Genomic DNA, 14,937 nt, shown 5'->3' on the forward strand with positions numbered 1-14,937 from the left:
AGCATTGGGTAAGATGCTTAGTAGATAATTAAAAAAAAATATTTAAACTTCTGGCTTCTGCCTCTTGATCGCTCCATGGACACGACGCTTCCCAAGGTCAATAGTAGTCTCATTACTATATTCTATGGACACTTTTCTGTCCTCTTATTAGCACACGTCTTGGCGTCACTCTTGGCCACCTGCTCCTCAGAACTCTCAATGAAGATGGCTCCCATGACACCACGCTTCTGGGCTTTCCATCCTTGGACCAGAACCTTTTAGCCCAGAGTCCAGTCTGCAGCCCACACGCCATGCCATGGGCCATCTTGGGTTCTCATAGTTGTTACTGGCATCTAGGTGCTGTGTCCATAAATGTATTAGGTTGCTGCAAAAGTAATTGTGGTTTTTGCAATTATTTTTAACCTTTTAAACTGCAATTACTTTTGCACCAACCTAATAGATCTCTAGAACCAACCCTGAGCTTTAGACCTAAAACTGAATTCATCTTTCCTCCCCAAGCTTGGTCTTCCACCCGTTAATGGTCTGTTTTTCCAGCAGAAGATTATGTGCCACCCCTTTACCTCTCAGGCACTATGCCAGCACTTTCAGTGCAGGTGGTGGACTTTAGAAATGAACAGGCTAATTATGTTGGGGTAGGGGGAGTGACAGAAACAAGAGAGCTGATTCAGATTTGTGCAGGGAGAAAATACAGAATCTCATTTACTGGAATATGTGGCTAAAAGAGAACTGAAATTCCAGACAGTGAATTTTCAGCTAGAGCATATTAATTCCTTTTCTTGATATGGAAACTCTACAAAAATGTTTTTTTCTGATTTTTTTTTTTTTTTAATGCCAGGAGGTATAGTGAAGAAGCATTTTTTGAGCATGTGCTGTGTGTGTGGTGAGTAAAGTACAGGTTAATGGTGGGGACAGAAACTCCAGAAGCAAGTTAAGGAGCAAAGAAGAGGCTTTGTAATACTGTGTTTTTCTGAAAATAAGACCTAGCCGGACCATCAACTCTAATGCGTCTTTTGGAGCAAAAATTAATATAAGACCTGGTATATATTATATTATATTATATTATATTATATTATATTATATTATATTATATTATATTATATTATTATATTATGACCGGGTCTTATATTAAAGTAAATCATTGCACTGGGCAGCAGAGTAAACCTAGCCAGCAGCCCACAATTGAGAAGTAGAGAGGGCAAGTCAAGGATGGGGGCTTATTTTGTGGTTGGCAAGCACTGCTTGCTGAAATCATGTCTTGGGAATTTAACATTTAAACTCTAGTTATGCATTTATTTTTCAGTTTTTAGCTTAAGACACATCAAGAATTGGAGGTCTCAGTTAGGCACCCCTGTGGACACATGGTGGGAGGACGTACAACCCCCCGGGAGGCCCCTGTCTCCTGGGCCCAGACAGCCTGTGTAGCCTCTCCTGGCAGCTGTCCTGCATGCTGCCAGACTTCACCCACCTCCCTCTCTCTGAGCAAGTTTCAGTGAAAACTCTGAATAACATTCATATGACATCTGTCAAGTGCTTCTCTAGAATTCAAGAAAACATTCCATCTACTTGTGTTCCTTTGAAGCACTAATTTTCTTCTGTTGGAAAAAAAACAAAAGAAAAGAAAAGTAAAAAGCAATCACATGTTGCCTGGCACCATTTGTACTTCATTCCCCCCTCACCCCCAGTGCTGCTGTGACTGGCTCCTGGCTTTTTTATACTCTGGGATATGTGCACAGGCCCCCTTCTTCTGTGTAGTTTCAATTCTCTTTGGTTTTTCATTACTAGGTTTTGCAAGATTTCTTTTCCCCAAGACCAGCTTTTACAATATTATTAGTTATGTATGTGGTTCCTACCCTGACAATGTAATTCCTTGGTAAATGCACAAAGTAGTAAGGGAGAGTCTAGCAGTTTCTTTGCTGTTCAGTCTTTAAAAGGCAATGCTGGTCAGGACTGACCATATTTCCCTACCTGGGGATTAAAAAGACAGTCACAGTTCACCTTCACTCTCTGCTGAGCTTCTCTGTGTCATCCACTGAGCTGGGTATACTTAAATCCATTACTGATTTCATTTAAATGTTGGAAACTAGTGCTACCCTTTCTTGGTAATAATTACGGCAACATGAGACTTCTGTTCTGGGGGTTGGGGTGTAGATGGGAATTGCAAACCTGTGGAAGTGGTGATGGCATTTCCAACGGCCTCACTCTTTGGGGTCCTTTCTTTGAGGTGTGAGGTGAAGAGATGACAGCACTGGGGACACGTAGCTACTCTTCCCTGAACTAAAATTATAAAGACACAGTTGGATAAAAGATGTTTGTTCCCCTTCCAAATATAAGCAGCAGTCATTGGGATGCTGAGATATTGGGATGTCTAGGCCAGTGTGGTGCAGTAGAAATAAATTTTAAAAATTTCTAGTAGCTACATTAAAAAAGTGAAAGGAGAAGATATTAATTTTAAAAATGTATTTTAATTAACAAATGTTATCCTTACATGTAATTGATATAAAAATTAGAGTATATTAAATGTTTTCTTCATACCATATTTTTGAAATGTATTGTGCATTTTACACTTATATCATCTCTCAATTTAGAGTAGCCGCATTTCAAGTACACAATAGCTACATGTGGCTGATGGCTACTATATTGGACAATGTAGGTCTAAGTCACGTCGCCAACTTACAGAGATAAAAAGAGAGGAGACAATAAGACAGATTATTTAAAATTTGGATTGTTCTGTAAAATTATGGCATAAAAAAGAGTGTAGACTTTTTATCCAAGACACTTTTCAGTGAGTCCCACTGTTTTAGTACCTTCATGGCTCTCACAGGTGACAGAAAAACCTTAGGTTGGGGGAATCCAAAAGTTGCAGGGAAAATTATGGTTTTTAAAATTTATAAGTTGGGGCCGGCCCGGTGGCTCAGGCGGTTAGAGCTCCATGCTCCTAACTCCGAAGGCTGCCGGTTCGATTCCCACATGGGCCAGTGGGCTCTCAACCACAAGGTTGCCAGTTCAACTCCTCGAGTCCCACAAGGGATGGTGGGCTCTGCCCCCTGCAACTAAGGTTGAATATGGCACCTTGAGCTGAGCTGCCTCCCGGATGGCTCAGTTGGTTGGAGCGCAGGCTCTCAACCACAAGGTTGCCAGTTCAGTTCCTCGAGTCCCGCAAGGGATGGTGGGCTGTGCTCCCTGCAACTAGCAACGGCAACTGGACCTGGAGCTGAGCTGTGCCCTCCACAACTAAGATTGAAAGAACAACAACTTGAAGCTGAACAGCACCCTCCACTACTGAGATTGAAAGGACAACAACTTGACTTGGGAAAAAAACAAAACAAAACAAAACAAACAAACAAAAAAAACGCCTGGAAGTACACAGTGTTCCCCCAATAAAGTCCTGTTCCCCTTCCCCAATAAAAATCTTTTGAAAAAAAAAAAAAAATTTATAAGTTCCCTAATGGGTAGGAGGTGTATCATTGTGGAAAGTTGGCTGGTGAAGTCTGATAAGTACAGTCTGTAAGGTGGGACATGGTGCGTGGGTTAGTGTGATGGCTGCGGCCTCTCCTTGGCCCCTGGGTTCCCCTCGCATCAGAAATAGATTTCATTGAATCAAGGGATTAACTGTTCACTCATCCTGTTAAGGCTCAGTGAAAGCAGAGCCGTTGAGGAGTTCAGAGTTACATATACCCCAGGAATTATTTCACAGTCCCAAACTTCCTGTCACTGATACCTGGCCATCCTGACATTTCTGCAAATCCAAAAATAAAAAGCAGAGACGAGGAGGCCAGAGAAGTCAGAGGAAGTAGCATCCTGAATGACTGTTTAAAATCTCCTGCCAATGGATGTTATCAGTTAGAGGGACTAAGAAGGCAACTATGTTAACTCTTCACTGGAGGGGAGCTGGCATGTTTGTGGGTGATGGGAATGTGATGACACGAGGCCATAGTCACTCCCTGCTTGGGCCAGGAGAGTCTGCCTTGTTTATCACTCCATCTATTAAATAGGTCCTGTCATTAACAAGGGGACCTAGTGAACTGTCAGGGCAAATTTTATCCCATCTGGGGGCACCACAGCGACCGTCAGTGTCATCAGCTTGGTAAATGCAAGGCAGCAGACGTTTGAGATCAATAGATATTCCAGGTCCTTCAAAAGAGGCAAAGACTGCACAAGGCTCTCTTTGCCAAAGGAGTCTGACCATAAGCATCATAAGGAAGTAAAACCTGGGTTGGTTTACATACCTACTTCTCCTCTTACAAAGTTTGGGAAGTCAAACAGGGAGCGAGAGCTTCTGCAAATGTCAGCCCCAGGTTCTGTTAGGGTTATGTGTTGGCGACTTGTTTTCTCAAGAATTTCCCTTTCTAATTTTTAAAGAGTGAGCACACAAACCCTGCAAACATTTTATTGAGGGAAGGCTAAGGGCACACGAAGGAGATAAAGAATGGCCCTGGTTCCTCACTGCTTCACAATAAAATATTAAACATGCACAAGTTAAAGGTGTATGAAAAAATCATAAGGAAAGATACTATGAAGTTCTTCGTAATTTGAAAGATGAACATACTGGATTATCATAAGTCAGCCCAGGGCAAATAAATATTTTGACCAAGGAGTGTGATGGAGTATCTATTCATATGCATTTCCTTGGGGGACAATTAGCTGGTCTTCTTCCCTCCCTTCCCACTTATTTGAAAGAATGAATTAAAACCGTGATTAGTCTTGGCTCTTGGAATTAGGCTTGGTTACCTAGTTCAGGGGAGGTTGTCTGTTCTCTTTTACTGCGTTTATCTATTTGGTCAGCTAATACCGAGTGGTTTTTTATCTTTGTTTTTGTTTTTGCATTTGATACGGTGCAGAGATGGACGGGGTGTTAGGAATCATGTTTGTGGCAGCCAGAGCTGGATGCGTTGTGAGAGAAATTTTGGGGCTGAAGACTCTGAAAGCAGCCATGACTGTAACCTGCCCTCTAGGAGTTCTCAGGCAGGTCACCCTGTCCTGCTGCTCAGCTCTCACTTCTGGCCAGTTGCTTCTAGGTACTGCTTTTCCTGCCTGTGTGTCTTTCTTCTCCCTCATCTGTCTCAGTTCTGGTTTCTGCTCCTGTGAAGAACCACTTCCTCTGACCATTCTTTCCTCTAATGGGTTGTCTTCACTCACTGAAGACTTGGTAGGGACCGTCTGCATCAAAATTATCTCAAGGGCCTGTTAAAAATGCAAATTCCTAGACCTTGCCCAGACTAACTAAATTAGATTACAAATCAGGATCTGTCATGGCGGTGGAATGTGCATTTCTGACAAGGGGCATAGGTGAGCCATCTCACACTAAATTTTGAGGCAACCCTCCCCCCCCAAATGCTGCTGTGTTTGGTGGCATGAAGATGGAGGGGGCTGTGCAGAGGCTGATGGGCTCTTGGCCCACAGCTCAGAGGGCTCTGGAGTGCCTCCCGGCTCCCCTACTCCCCAGCTTGGACCTGTCTCTGTATCTTTCTAAGCTACAGGTCCTTCTTACAAAACACAAAAGAATAATAACACCTACCAACAGGGAAACTGCACCTAGTGTGCAGTAGGTACGCAATAAATGTTAGCAAGTAATAAGTCTTAGTTACTACAGGCAAAAGACATCAATTTTTGTGAAACTGTCATGATGGGAAGCTCATGCTCTAGAAGCCTCCTGGGTGGCAGACCTGTCAGTCATGTCTAATTTGTAGGAGGTGAAGACTGCGCTGGGGGAAGTGGAGCCTGAGGAGGTGGTCCAAAGAGGAGAGGGGCCTTTGAGCCAAGAAAAGGAGGGAGGGGTCTGCCTGGGTCACTGGAGGGGGAGCTGGCAGAGGCTTAGGGAAAGATGTCTCCCACAACTGAGGCCAGGGGAGGCTGAGGAGATAAACCAGATGGGGGCATAGGGACCCCTGAATTTACTCCTGGTCCAACACCTGCATCCTCTCAGAACCTGAACATGGGTCCAGCAATGCTTCTGTCTTCTGTTTTAGTCAAAGAAAAAGAGTGCTGGATTAGAAAATGAAGGCAAATCCCTTACTCTGTCTCCGTTTCCTCACCTATAAAATGGAGATACTACTACCCTTCAGTGTAGTCATAAGAATCAAGAAAATATCTGTAAATATGGTAAATTTTAAATCCTGTAAACATAAGGTATTATTATCACTAATCCCCTCTTCTTCCATCGTTCTTTTAGTCTTATTAAAAAACAAAACGCGTTCCTTAAACCTGCTCTTCCCTCAATATTCCTATCATTTTTTTCTTCTCTCTCTCTCTCTCTCTCTCTTTTAACCATCAAAACTGTCCAAAAAAGGCACAGGTGGGGATGGTTGAGGAGTGCAGGCATCACACAGTCTGGGTCTGGAGGGACTCAAATGAAACTGGGCAGCAGAATTCCCCAGACAGGGACACAGAGGAAGGAGCCTGGCTTCAGAGTGCAGCATAGTGTGCACGTACTATTCCTGCCCCTAACTCATCCAGGGTCCTGAGGCCTCACCTATAAAATGGGGACGGTGGGGACAGATACCTGCAGGGTTGCTGATGAGGACTAGAATACACAGAGTCCGGCTCCGTGGAGAGCACACAGGTGCTCAATAAACGCTGGAGTCTGTCACATCTCCCTCCCTAAACCCAGATCTATTATGGAAATGACTAATCCCTTTCCTCCCTGTCCTGTCCCCAGAGGTTTGGGAAGCGGTGTCTACCCCATCCTCCGTGGACTAGAAGCCGAGCTCAGCAAAACACACTCACTGAGCTGCACTAGATGTGCTGGGGGTGGGGGAAGAAAGAGGAATGTGGCACGACCCGTGTGTGTGTGTGTGTGTGTGTGTGTGTGTGTGTGTGTGTGTGTGTGTGTGTTGGGGGACAAGACAGGCACTTACACCAGTCCCTTCAATCTAATGCAAAGTGTGCACTGATGGCGTGAGCACAGAGGGCTGTGGGAGCACCACAGAGGAACTCAGGGCTCAGGCGGAGGGGTCAGGCAAGGGAGAGGCCCCCAGAGCATTACGAGCACTTGGAGTGTGGGGCATGGGGCTGAGACTAGCGGAGAAAACGGGGGAGAAAGAATTCTGAGAGCTAAGCCAGCCAAGCCACCTTGGGACCATGCGGGCCTCCCTGGAGGATCAGAATTCCAACCCTGGAAGCTCATGTGAGAGTCTCCTCTGGACCTCGCCCCTTGGGTATTTCTTGGTGTTGTTTTTAACTGCTCAAATTATCCAAAGGGTGACTATGTATTTTGAGAAATATCCTGTCTTGTCTTGTTAGTTAAAATTATAGGGGAAGGAATTTCCTCTATAATCAAGGATGGGGGCTTGGTGCCATCAGGGTATCCACACCCAGGCCACAGACGAGGACGCGTGGGCCCAAGTCAAGGCTGGGGGCAGCGGGAGAGGTAAAGAGTGTGGACCCAGAGGGGGACAGTGGAGGACGAGAACCCTTTCTGCCCACCTGGGCATTGCTCTTCCATGCAGAAGGGTGATCCCAGGCCAACTCACCACACCGATGGAGAAATAGTTGTTCATGATGTTGTATGGAACCTGGTCCCCGTTCTCCACCTCCTCTCTGGGGACGACTTCCAGGTGCCAGCGGTCCAGCATCACCAAGGGGCTCTGCTCAATGTCCTTCAGGATTTTTGTCAGGCTGCCCCCTTCGTACCCTGTGGAGCATGCAATTGCATTTGTCCCAAATTAGAAAGCTAAGTTGGTCTTGATGCACCGGCATCTGGCAGTGCAGGGAACCCCGTGGACATCTGTGACCAGGAGGCTCCCCAGTGTGTCTGTGGGCCAGAGACACTTAGGTTCCCTGAGCCACAGAGAAGGAGAGGACAACATGGAGTCATTAGGAAGAAGCTGGGGAGATTTGAAAGCCAGCGCAGCAGGGGTAAGGTGGGCAGGCTGTGTGGGTGAAGCAAGCCCTGGAGAATCGGTGGGCTGGGCGATGGGAAGAAAAAAGGATCTGTGCCCAGACCATGTCACGTTGGAGATGGACAGTGTGGTAGAGAGAGTTTTAAGACGGTCCCCATGATTCCTGACACCCCTGGTGTATACCCCATTCAAAACCCATGGGACCTGTGAATAAGATGGGACAGTCACCATCATGATTACGTATATTATATGGCACGGTTGACTTTAAGAAAGGGAGATTAACCTGGGCGGAGCTGACCTACTCAGGGGAGCCCTCAGAAAGGACTGGGCTTTTCCTTAAGAAATAGATTTGAAGCTTGAGAGGGATTCAACGTGAGGAAGCTTCTCTGTTGCCAGCTTTGAAGATGGAGGGAGCCACCTGGCAAGGAATGAGGGTGGTCCCAGCTTACAACCAGCAAGGCCTCAGGGACCCCAGTCCTACAACCACAAAGAAGTCAATTTGGCCAACAACCTGAGTGAGCTTAGAAGCAAATCCCTCCCTGCCCCCCACCCCAGAGCCTTCAGGGATGAGCATAGCCTGTCTAGTGTCCCGTTTCAGCCTCTGAGGCCCTGAGCAGAGAACCCACTCACCCTGTTCCTGGACTTCTGACCTACAGGACTGTGAGCTAGTAAATGGATGTTTTAAGCCTCTATGTTTATGATAATTTGTTATATAACAATAGAAAACTAACATAGAAAGTGAATGTTAAGTGATGAGAGGATAATGGGAGATACAGTCTTTTCTTTCAAATAACATCTCCATGTTCCTGCTTACCTTTCAGGCAACCTTGAAGAGTATTTTCCAGTTGTCAGGGCTTTGGTCAATTTCTTCAGGGATGCCACACAGGATAGCAATGGTAGCAACTGTGTCGCTAAGGGCCTGGAGGCTATCTGGGAGCACAGGCTGGGTTTCCGGCATGAAATTTGTGCCTAGATGCCCAGAGCATGGGGCCACACTCTGCCTGTCCCTAGTCTCAGTGTGTGGCTGAGGACCCTGGTAGCTCTTCCCGTGCCTGCCAACTTCCTCCTAGGGCTGACTACTGTTTTCTCTGCCCCTGTCCACTAGTATGCACCAATCTCTGAACACTGACTGCTGCCCGGCCTGGCCTTGAATCTCTCTCTGAATTGATCAGCCATCTGCAGTCCTACCCCAGCTCTGCCTGCCAGACTGACCTGTGTGCTGTCCATACCACCTGAACTTCACTCTCTGGAGCACACCCAGCTTCACGGGGCTGTTGCAGTTTGCAAAGTTCTCCTTCACTCCTGTAAGCTGGTGACAACTCTGGGTTCCTCCTTAGGGGAATTTTAAAACAAGGGCCCATGGCCATGGGGACCTACAATGACCTGAATGCTCTTAATAGCCAGTGATGTGGCTTTTCAGTCTGTATTCTGAGTCCTAATTCAGAAGAAGATCAGTAGTTTGGAAAGGGGGAATTTTATGCAGAAACACCTGTCTAAGTGAGTCCCTCCTGGGATGAGCACTGGGAAAGAAACAAAGGAGACTCCACCCTAAAGTTGACTTGTTCTACTGGGGAAGGCAGGCGGTAAGACAATCATTTCAGGATGACAGTGAATATAGTGAGGGGTAAGCAGAGGCGTCGGTGTGGAATTCAGGGCAGGGAAACAGTCATGGAGTCGATCTGACCCCAGAGTTGAGTATTACTCTGAGGAATGGGATCCCTAAATGGGAAGTTCAGCCTAGCTCTGCGGAGCGTCCCTGTTGGTTGGAAAGCTTGTTCCCAGGGTAGTGACACTCATAGGCAGACTCACCTCCTCCCCAGTGGAGACAGCGGGCCAAGTCATTTCCTGTTCCAAGAGGCAGGACGGCCACCGGTGGATGCTTTGCAAAGTTGGCCTTATCTGCAACCCATGCAGGGGAAGAGAGAACCATATGCCATGTGGTTACAGGATGTTTGAGTTATCTAGTTATCTCTGATCTGACACTCGAACCCTAAGATCTATAGCGATCTTTGAATACCTCCCATGATGGGGAACACACCACTTCCTTAAGCCATCTCTCCCATCTGCAGTGTGTTGACCACTACAAAGGGTTCTTTCATACCGACCAAAATCTATCTCCCTGTAACTTGCACTTCTTTATCCTAATTTCATCCTAATTCTTTCCTTTGGGGTGAAAGCACACACTTCAAAAACATTAATTTGAGCAGTTTTAGTCCTTAATGATTTCCTGCACTTATTACATTTATCCCCCAGACCAACCCTGCAGGGTATTATCATTCTTCTCATAGACGAAGAAACAGGTTCAGAGAGGGAAAGTAATTCCATAGCCAGGATCCAAACCCAGATCTCTGTGGCTCCAAGTCCATGTCCCTCCTTTCTTGAGGGGCTAGGCAGGTGCATAGATAGTAAAATAGGTGGGTCTGAGACATCGTGGAATGGTAGGGCATTTGGAAACTGAAGGTGTCACCGCTAAATCATTCAGGTTCAAAAGTTTAAACATTACATTGTGTCTATCGGGAAAAACCTCCAGGTGTCATTTGGCACCCAGATGTCCGTTTGCCACTTCCACCACCTCCCAGACTTGCAGATACATAGATTTATAATCTTATTTCCCACGCTGGTTGTGAAGGAGCATCAGACTAAACCATTAGAGGAGGCACAGACTATGTTTTAGTCTGGCTGCAGATCTATAGCACATATTGGCTAATTGGGAAAGTTGAAGGAGGCACAGGCACCCACTGGGCTCCAGAGGGCGCCATGTACACAAACCTCAGTTCACCTCCAGCCCATGAAGAGTGAGGGATGTGACTCAGGAGCAAGAGCGCTGTGGTGCTGGGGGAATCAGCATCCTGCATGAGGCTCATGCTAGGGCTGCTCCAGCAAAACGGGAGTTCGTAGGTCCCCCAGCTTGTTTGACTTGTGCCAGAAGCAGATAAGCTCAGGCAAGTTGCAGGGCTGAAAGTAACCACTGAGAGGGCTGCGATGGAGGATGGAGCAAAGCAATGGACTCTGCACTCTGTGTTTATGCCTCCTTGACTTTGCACATTCTGTTCCCTTTGACTGGAAGGCCCTTGTTTCCTTAGGTCTACTCTCTTTTCCTTAGTCTTTATCTCAGCAGGTCAACCATCTTCACAGGGTGACAACTAGAAAGCTGTATGCCACCCTAAGTTTCCCCTCTCCCTCATCCCACATCCATTCATGCATCAGTCTCAATGTCCTTTCTCCTTAATAGATCTGGAAGCAATCTCTTTTCTCCATCCCCATAGCAACGCCTGAGTTCAGGTAGGATATGATTCCTTACCACTGGTATTGTTTTAACTGCCTCTGCCCTCTCAGCCTCCAATTCCACCCCTTTGTGTGTTCTCCACACTTCTACCAAGACGGGCAATCCTTGAACCACAAGCCTGATCACATTAGTTCACTGCTTTCACACTATCATGGCTCCCATCACCTCTTAGCATGGCACACAAGGCCCTTCCAGGCTGTACCTTCCTCTCTAGCCTCAGCCTTCTCACATCCTACTGCCCACATCAATCAACCAAAGTGTATTCAGTGCCTTAAATCACAAGCTCTATGTTGCTCAGCTCCGATGCTGTCTCTGGGAGGCCCTCCTTGATTGCCCTGGTCTGGACCAAGTGCTTCTCTAGAGTGTCTCTTTAGGGCCAGGGATGATCTCATCATGCTGTCTTGCAATTGACTGCTTTTTTTTTATTTAATTTATTGGGGTGACAATTATTAGTGAAATTACATAGATTTCAGGTGTACAATTCTGTATTACATGATCTATAAATCTCATTGTGTGTTCACCACCCAGAGTCAGTTCTCCTTCCATCACCATGTATTTGATCCCCCTTACCCTCATCTCCCACCCCCCACCCCCCTTGCCCTCTGGTAACCACTAAACTATTGGCTGTGCAATTGACTACTTCTTTGCTCCTTGAATACACTGTAAGCCCTCTGGGCAAGTATATCTCATTCACCACAGTATGTCTACACATATTTCCTGAAGGCCTACTATGTGCCAGATGCTGTGCTATGGCTCTAAAAGCAGGTGAAAAAGCCATGGCTCAGGCTGTCATCCCTGCAGTAAAAAGGGATAGACAGATATTAATGAGGTCTTCCTATAAATGAGGCATAATTTCAAATTCATACTGGAGAGGAAAGGCGTGTGGTCCTATAACGAGGTGATTGAGGCTGGGGGCGGGGAGAGGTGGGGTATGTCATTGAAACCTCCCCAGAGGAAACTACGTTTGGCTGAGATCTGAAGTAGAAGCTGACCAAGCAAAGGCTGGGGGAACACATCAGACAGGAGGAACAACTTGTACAAAAGCCCTGTGGTGGAAGGGACTCGGACATTCAAGGGTCTGAGAGAGGGACTAGGTGCCTGGAGTCTGGACGGAGAAGGATAAAAGCATGAAATAAGGCTGGAAGCATGGGCGGCTCCCAGGGCCTATAGATCATTTGAAGAGTTTTTATCTTTATCTTAAGAATAATGGGAAGCCACTGATGTGCTTTGCACACATCACGAACCCAGTGGCATTCAGGAAAGACCACTCTGGCCATAGGAGAACAGATCAGAGAAGGGGCCGAAATGGGGTGAAGGAGAGCAGTGGACAGGCGCTTCCATATTTCCTGAATGGATGATCAGTGTGCAGTTATTCCTTTGACCACTGTTTTTTCTCTTGGGGCCACTAAGCTGTGCAAGAGACCATCTCACGTGACCTTCTTTCTTACTGCTTTGAGCAGCTTCTATCACCTGTGTGCTCTGCAGATGAAATCTATAAAACTTTTCGCCGAAGCCGACTCTCTCCTTCATGATAGAGGCGACCCCGTGAGCAGCTCCCAGTCCTGTGGCCACCCATCCTCTGCTGACCCGCTTTTCCTTCCTCTGCTCCCAGAGAACACCTCCCTCCTCCCACAAACGATTCCAGAGCCCCAGGTGACAGAAGAGTGTGGGTGGCTGCTTAGCAGGGCTGTGTCCATGGAAACCAAAGTGTCTGTGGGGGAGCAGAAGGCGGCAGGTGTGCAGGTACTGGTCCCCCACTTCCGGGCAGTCTGCTTATGACCTCTGGAGGCGCCGCCTTCCCTGCCCTGTTCAGGGTCTGTCCTGGCCCATCCTTGACTCTGCTCTTGCCCTCATCTCCCACAACCAGTCAGTCAGTAAATCCTGTTGGCTCAACCTTCAAAAGATATCCAGAGTCTGACCACTTCTCACCACCTCCGCTGTTTCTGCTATTGTCCAAGCCACAGTCACCTCTCACTTGGATAAATTCAGGACCCACCTAACTGGTCTTTCTGCTTTCCCCTCTTTTTCCTAATCTGCTGTGTCTCTCCTTCGCTCAGAAACCATCCAGCATCTTGGGTCTTGCCCAGCATGAAAGCCATGCTCTGTGTAATGTCCTAAATGTCCTGGTGATGTGGCTGTGCATTATCTCTACTGCATCCCTTGCCACTCTGCCCTCACGTGCTGCGCTCTGGCACACTCTGCAGCCTTCCCGCAGCCTTCAGCAGCCTGGCCTGCTCCTACCCCAGGGCCTTTGCAGTTGCTTTTCCTTCTGCCTGAACAGCTCTTCCCTCAGCTATTCGCATGGCTCACCCCCAGGTCCCCATGAAAATGTCATATGCTCTGCCAGGTCTTCCCTGACAACTAGGATTTAGATTGTATCCCTCACCCCACCGCTGAGCTCCCTTTGCCCCTTCCTGCTATATTTTTTATCACCTTCTGGCATATTATATGCTTCACTTATTTCTTTGTTTATTGCCTGTCTCTCCCTCCTAGAAGGGAAGCTCCATGATTTTTGTCAGTTTGTTCATTGTTGCACCTGCAGTGCCTCGAGGAGAGCTTGGCATAGGCAGTATTTGTGGAATGAATGACGGGGAGACAGAGGCAGCCCAGCGCTCATCATTCTGAATCCAGTCTCAGACTTTGATGACGGCTATCCCCAGCTCTTCCCTTTCTTGTTCCTATGTTCAACGTCCCAGTGTTTATCTGGGTTCTCCAGGGTTCGATCTTGAATATATGCCCATACCAGAATTTCAGTCAGTCTCCATCTTTTAATGGGGGCGAGTGTCCAAGATCCCACAGATCCAGGCAAAGCTAGACTAGAACCCAGGCCCCCTGATTCCCAGCCTGGGCTCTCCCCACTGCCCCTTTAATCTAGGTGTATTGGACACAGATCAACGTGGCCTTTTTCTGATCTGCACTTTCTGGCTCAGGCTCCTGATGCTCATCTCGAGGTGGTGTGCCCTGGGCTATGCATCTCTGTGTAGTTCTCTGATCTTTACCCACCGCCCTGGATCTGCCTGCAGTCTCAGTCCTGCCCCTCCCCCAACCTCCGAATCTGGCCTGTCTCCTCACTGCCCAAACACCTACAACAGCAGATAGTTTTGGGGTAAGGTGTGAAACAAATTGTTACACCTGTGCCTGTGGGAATCCTTCCATTGTCCTTTTTCTTTCTTTTTTCCACCCAAAGTAGATAGTTAGTCAAGCATTGGTCCAAGAGTGAAAACAAGGATGAAAAAGACATGGTTCCATTTCTCGTTCTTTTTTATTGCCTTCCTTGGACTTTAAATATACTTACTATAAGTAAGCTTCAAAGCCCCGCCCGGCCCATTCTTACCAATGCAATCCAAAATCCAGCCAACGGTCCCATCTCCTCCGCAGGCCAAGACACGGAAGTCTGGAGTATCACAGAAAAAGTTCAGCCTGGGAGTAGAAGAAAGGCCAAAACGGTCTTGTTTACTAGGTTGTGGTTGGCCTTTGACACACTCCTTGGGTCAGAGACCTCCCCCCTCTTCCCTTCCTTTCCCTGGGAGTATGTTACGTCCTTTTGGGGTTGAAAGGGTCACTTAATGTTCTGAAACCAGAACTTACTAAGCAATGCCATTGAGTATGAATCTCAGGGGCCATCCTTGTACAAAGAGAGTCTGAGTCAACATTCAACACAGAAAATGGTTTTCTAGAAACTCTGTTATTTGTGCAGAGGAAGCCAGTTTGCTTATTTTGGCAACAATACAACTAACCCCCAACCTCTTGATTTCCCTCCTGCTCTCCTGCCTGCACTGTCCTCACAACCACCCTTCAAGTCAGATGCACTGA

The 14,937-nt window shown here is 47.0% G+C and overlaps 1 protein-coding gene across 10 annotated transcripts in view; it reads right to left on the bottom strand.

Annotated features, from left to right (window-relative positions):
• DGKG (diacylglycerol kinase gamma) overlaps window positions 1–14,937 on the bottom strand; it is a 197,279-nt gene that overhangs the window by 96,792 nt on the left and 85,550 nt on the right. For all 10 annotated transcript variants that reach the window (XM_019735850.2, XM_019735845.2, XM_074329136.1 and 7 more), the window contains 3 exons: window positions 14,459–14,544; window positions 9,648–9,737; window positions 7,470–7,630 (listed from right to left, as the gene is read on the bottom strand). In XM_019735850.2, the coding sequence (XP_019591409.2) occupies window positions 7,470–7,630; window positions 9,648–9,737; window positions 14,459–14,544 (337 nt within the window). The remainder of the gene's footprint in view (window positions 1–7,469; window positions 7,631–9,647; window positions 9,738–14,458; window positions 14,545–14,937) is intronic.

This window comes from Rhinolophus sinicus, linkage group LG01 (assembly GCF_036562045.2).
Source record: "Rhinolophus sinicus isolate RSC01 linkage group LG01, ASM3656204v1, whole genome shotgun sequence".
Classification (NCBI taxonomy): domain Eukaryota; kingdom Metazoa; phylum Chordata; class Mammalia; order Chiroptera; family Rhinolophidae; genus Rhinolophus; species Rhinolophus sinicus.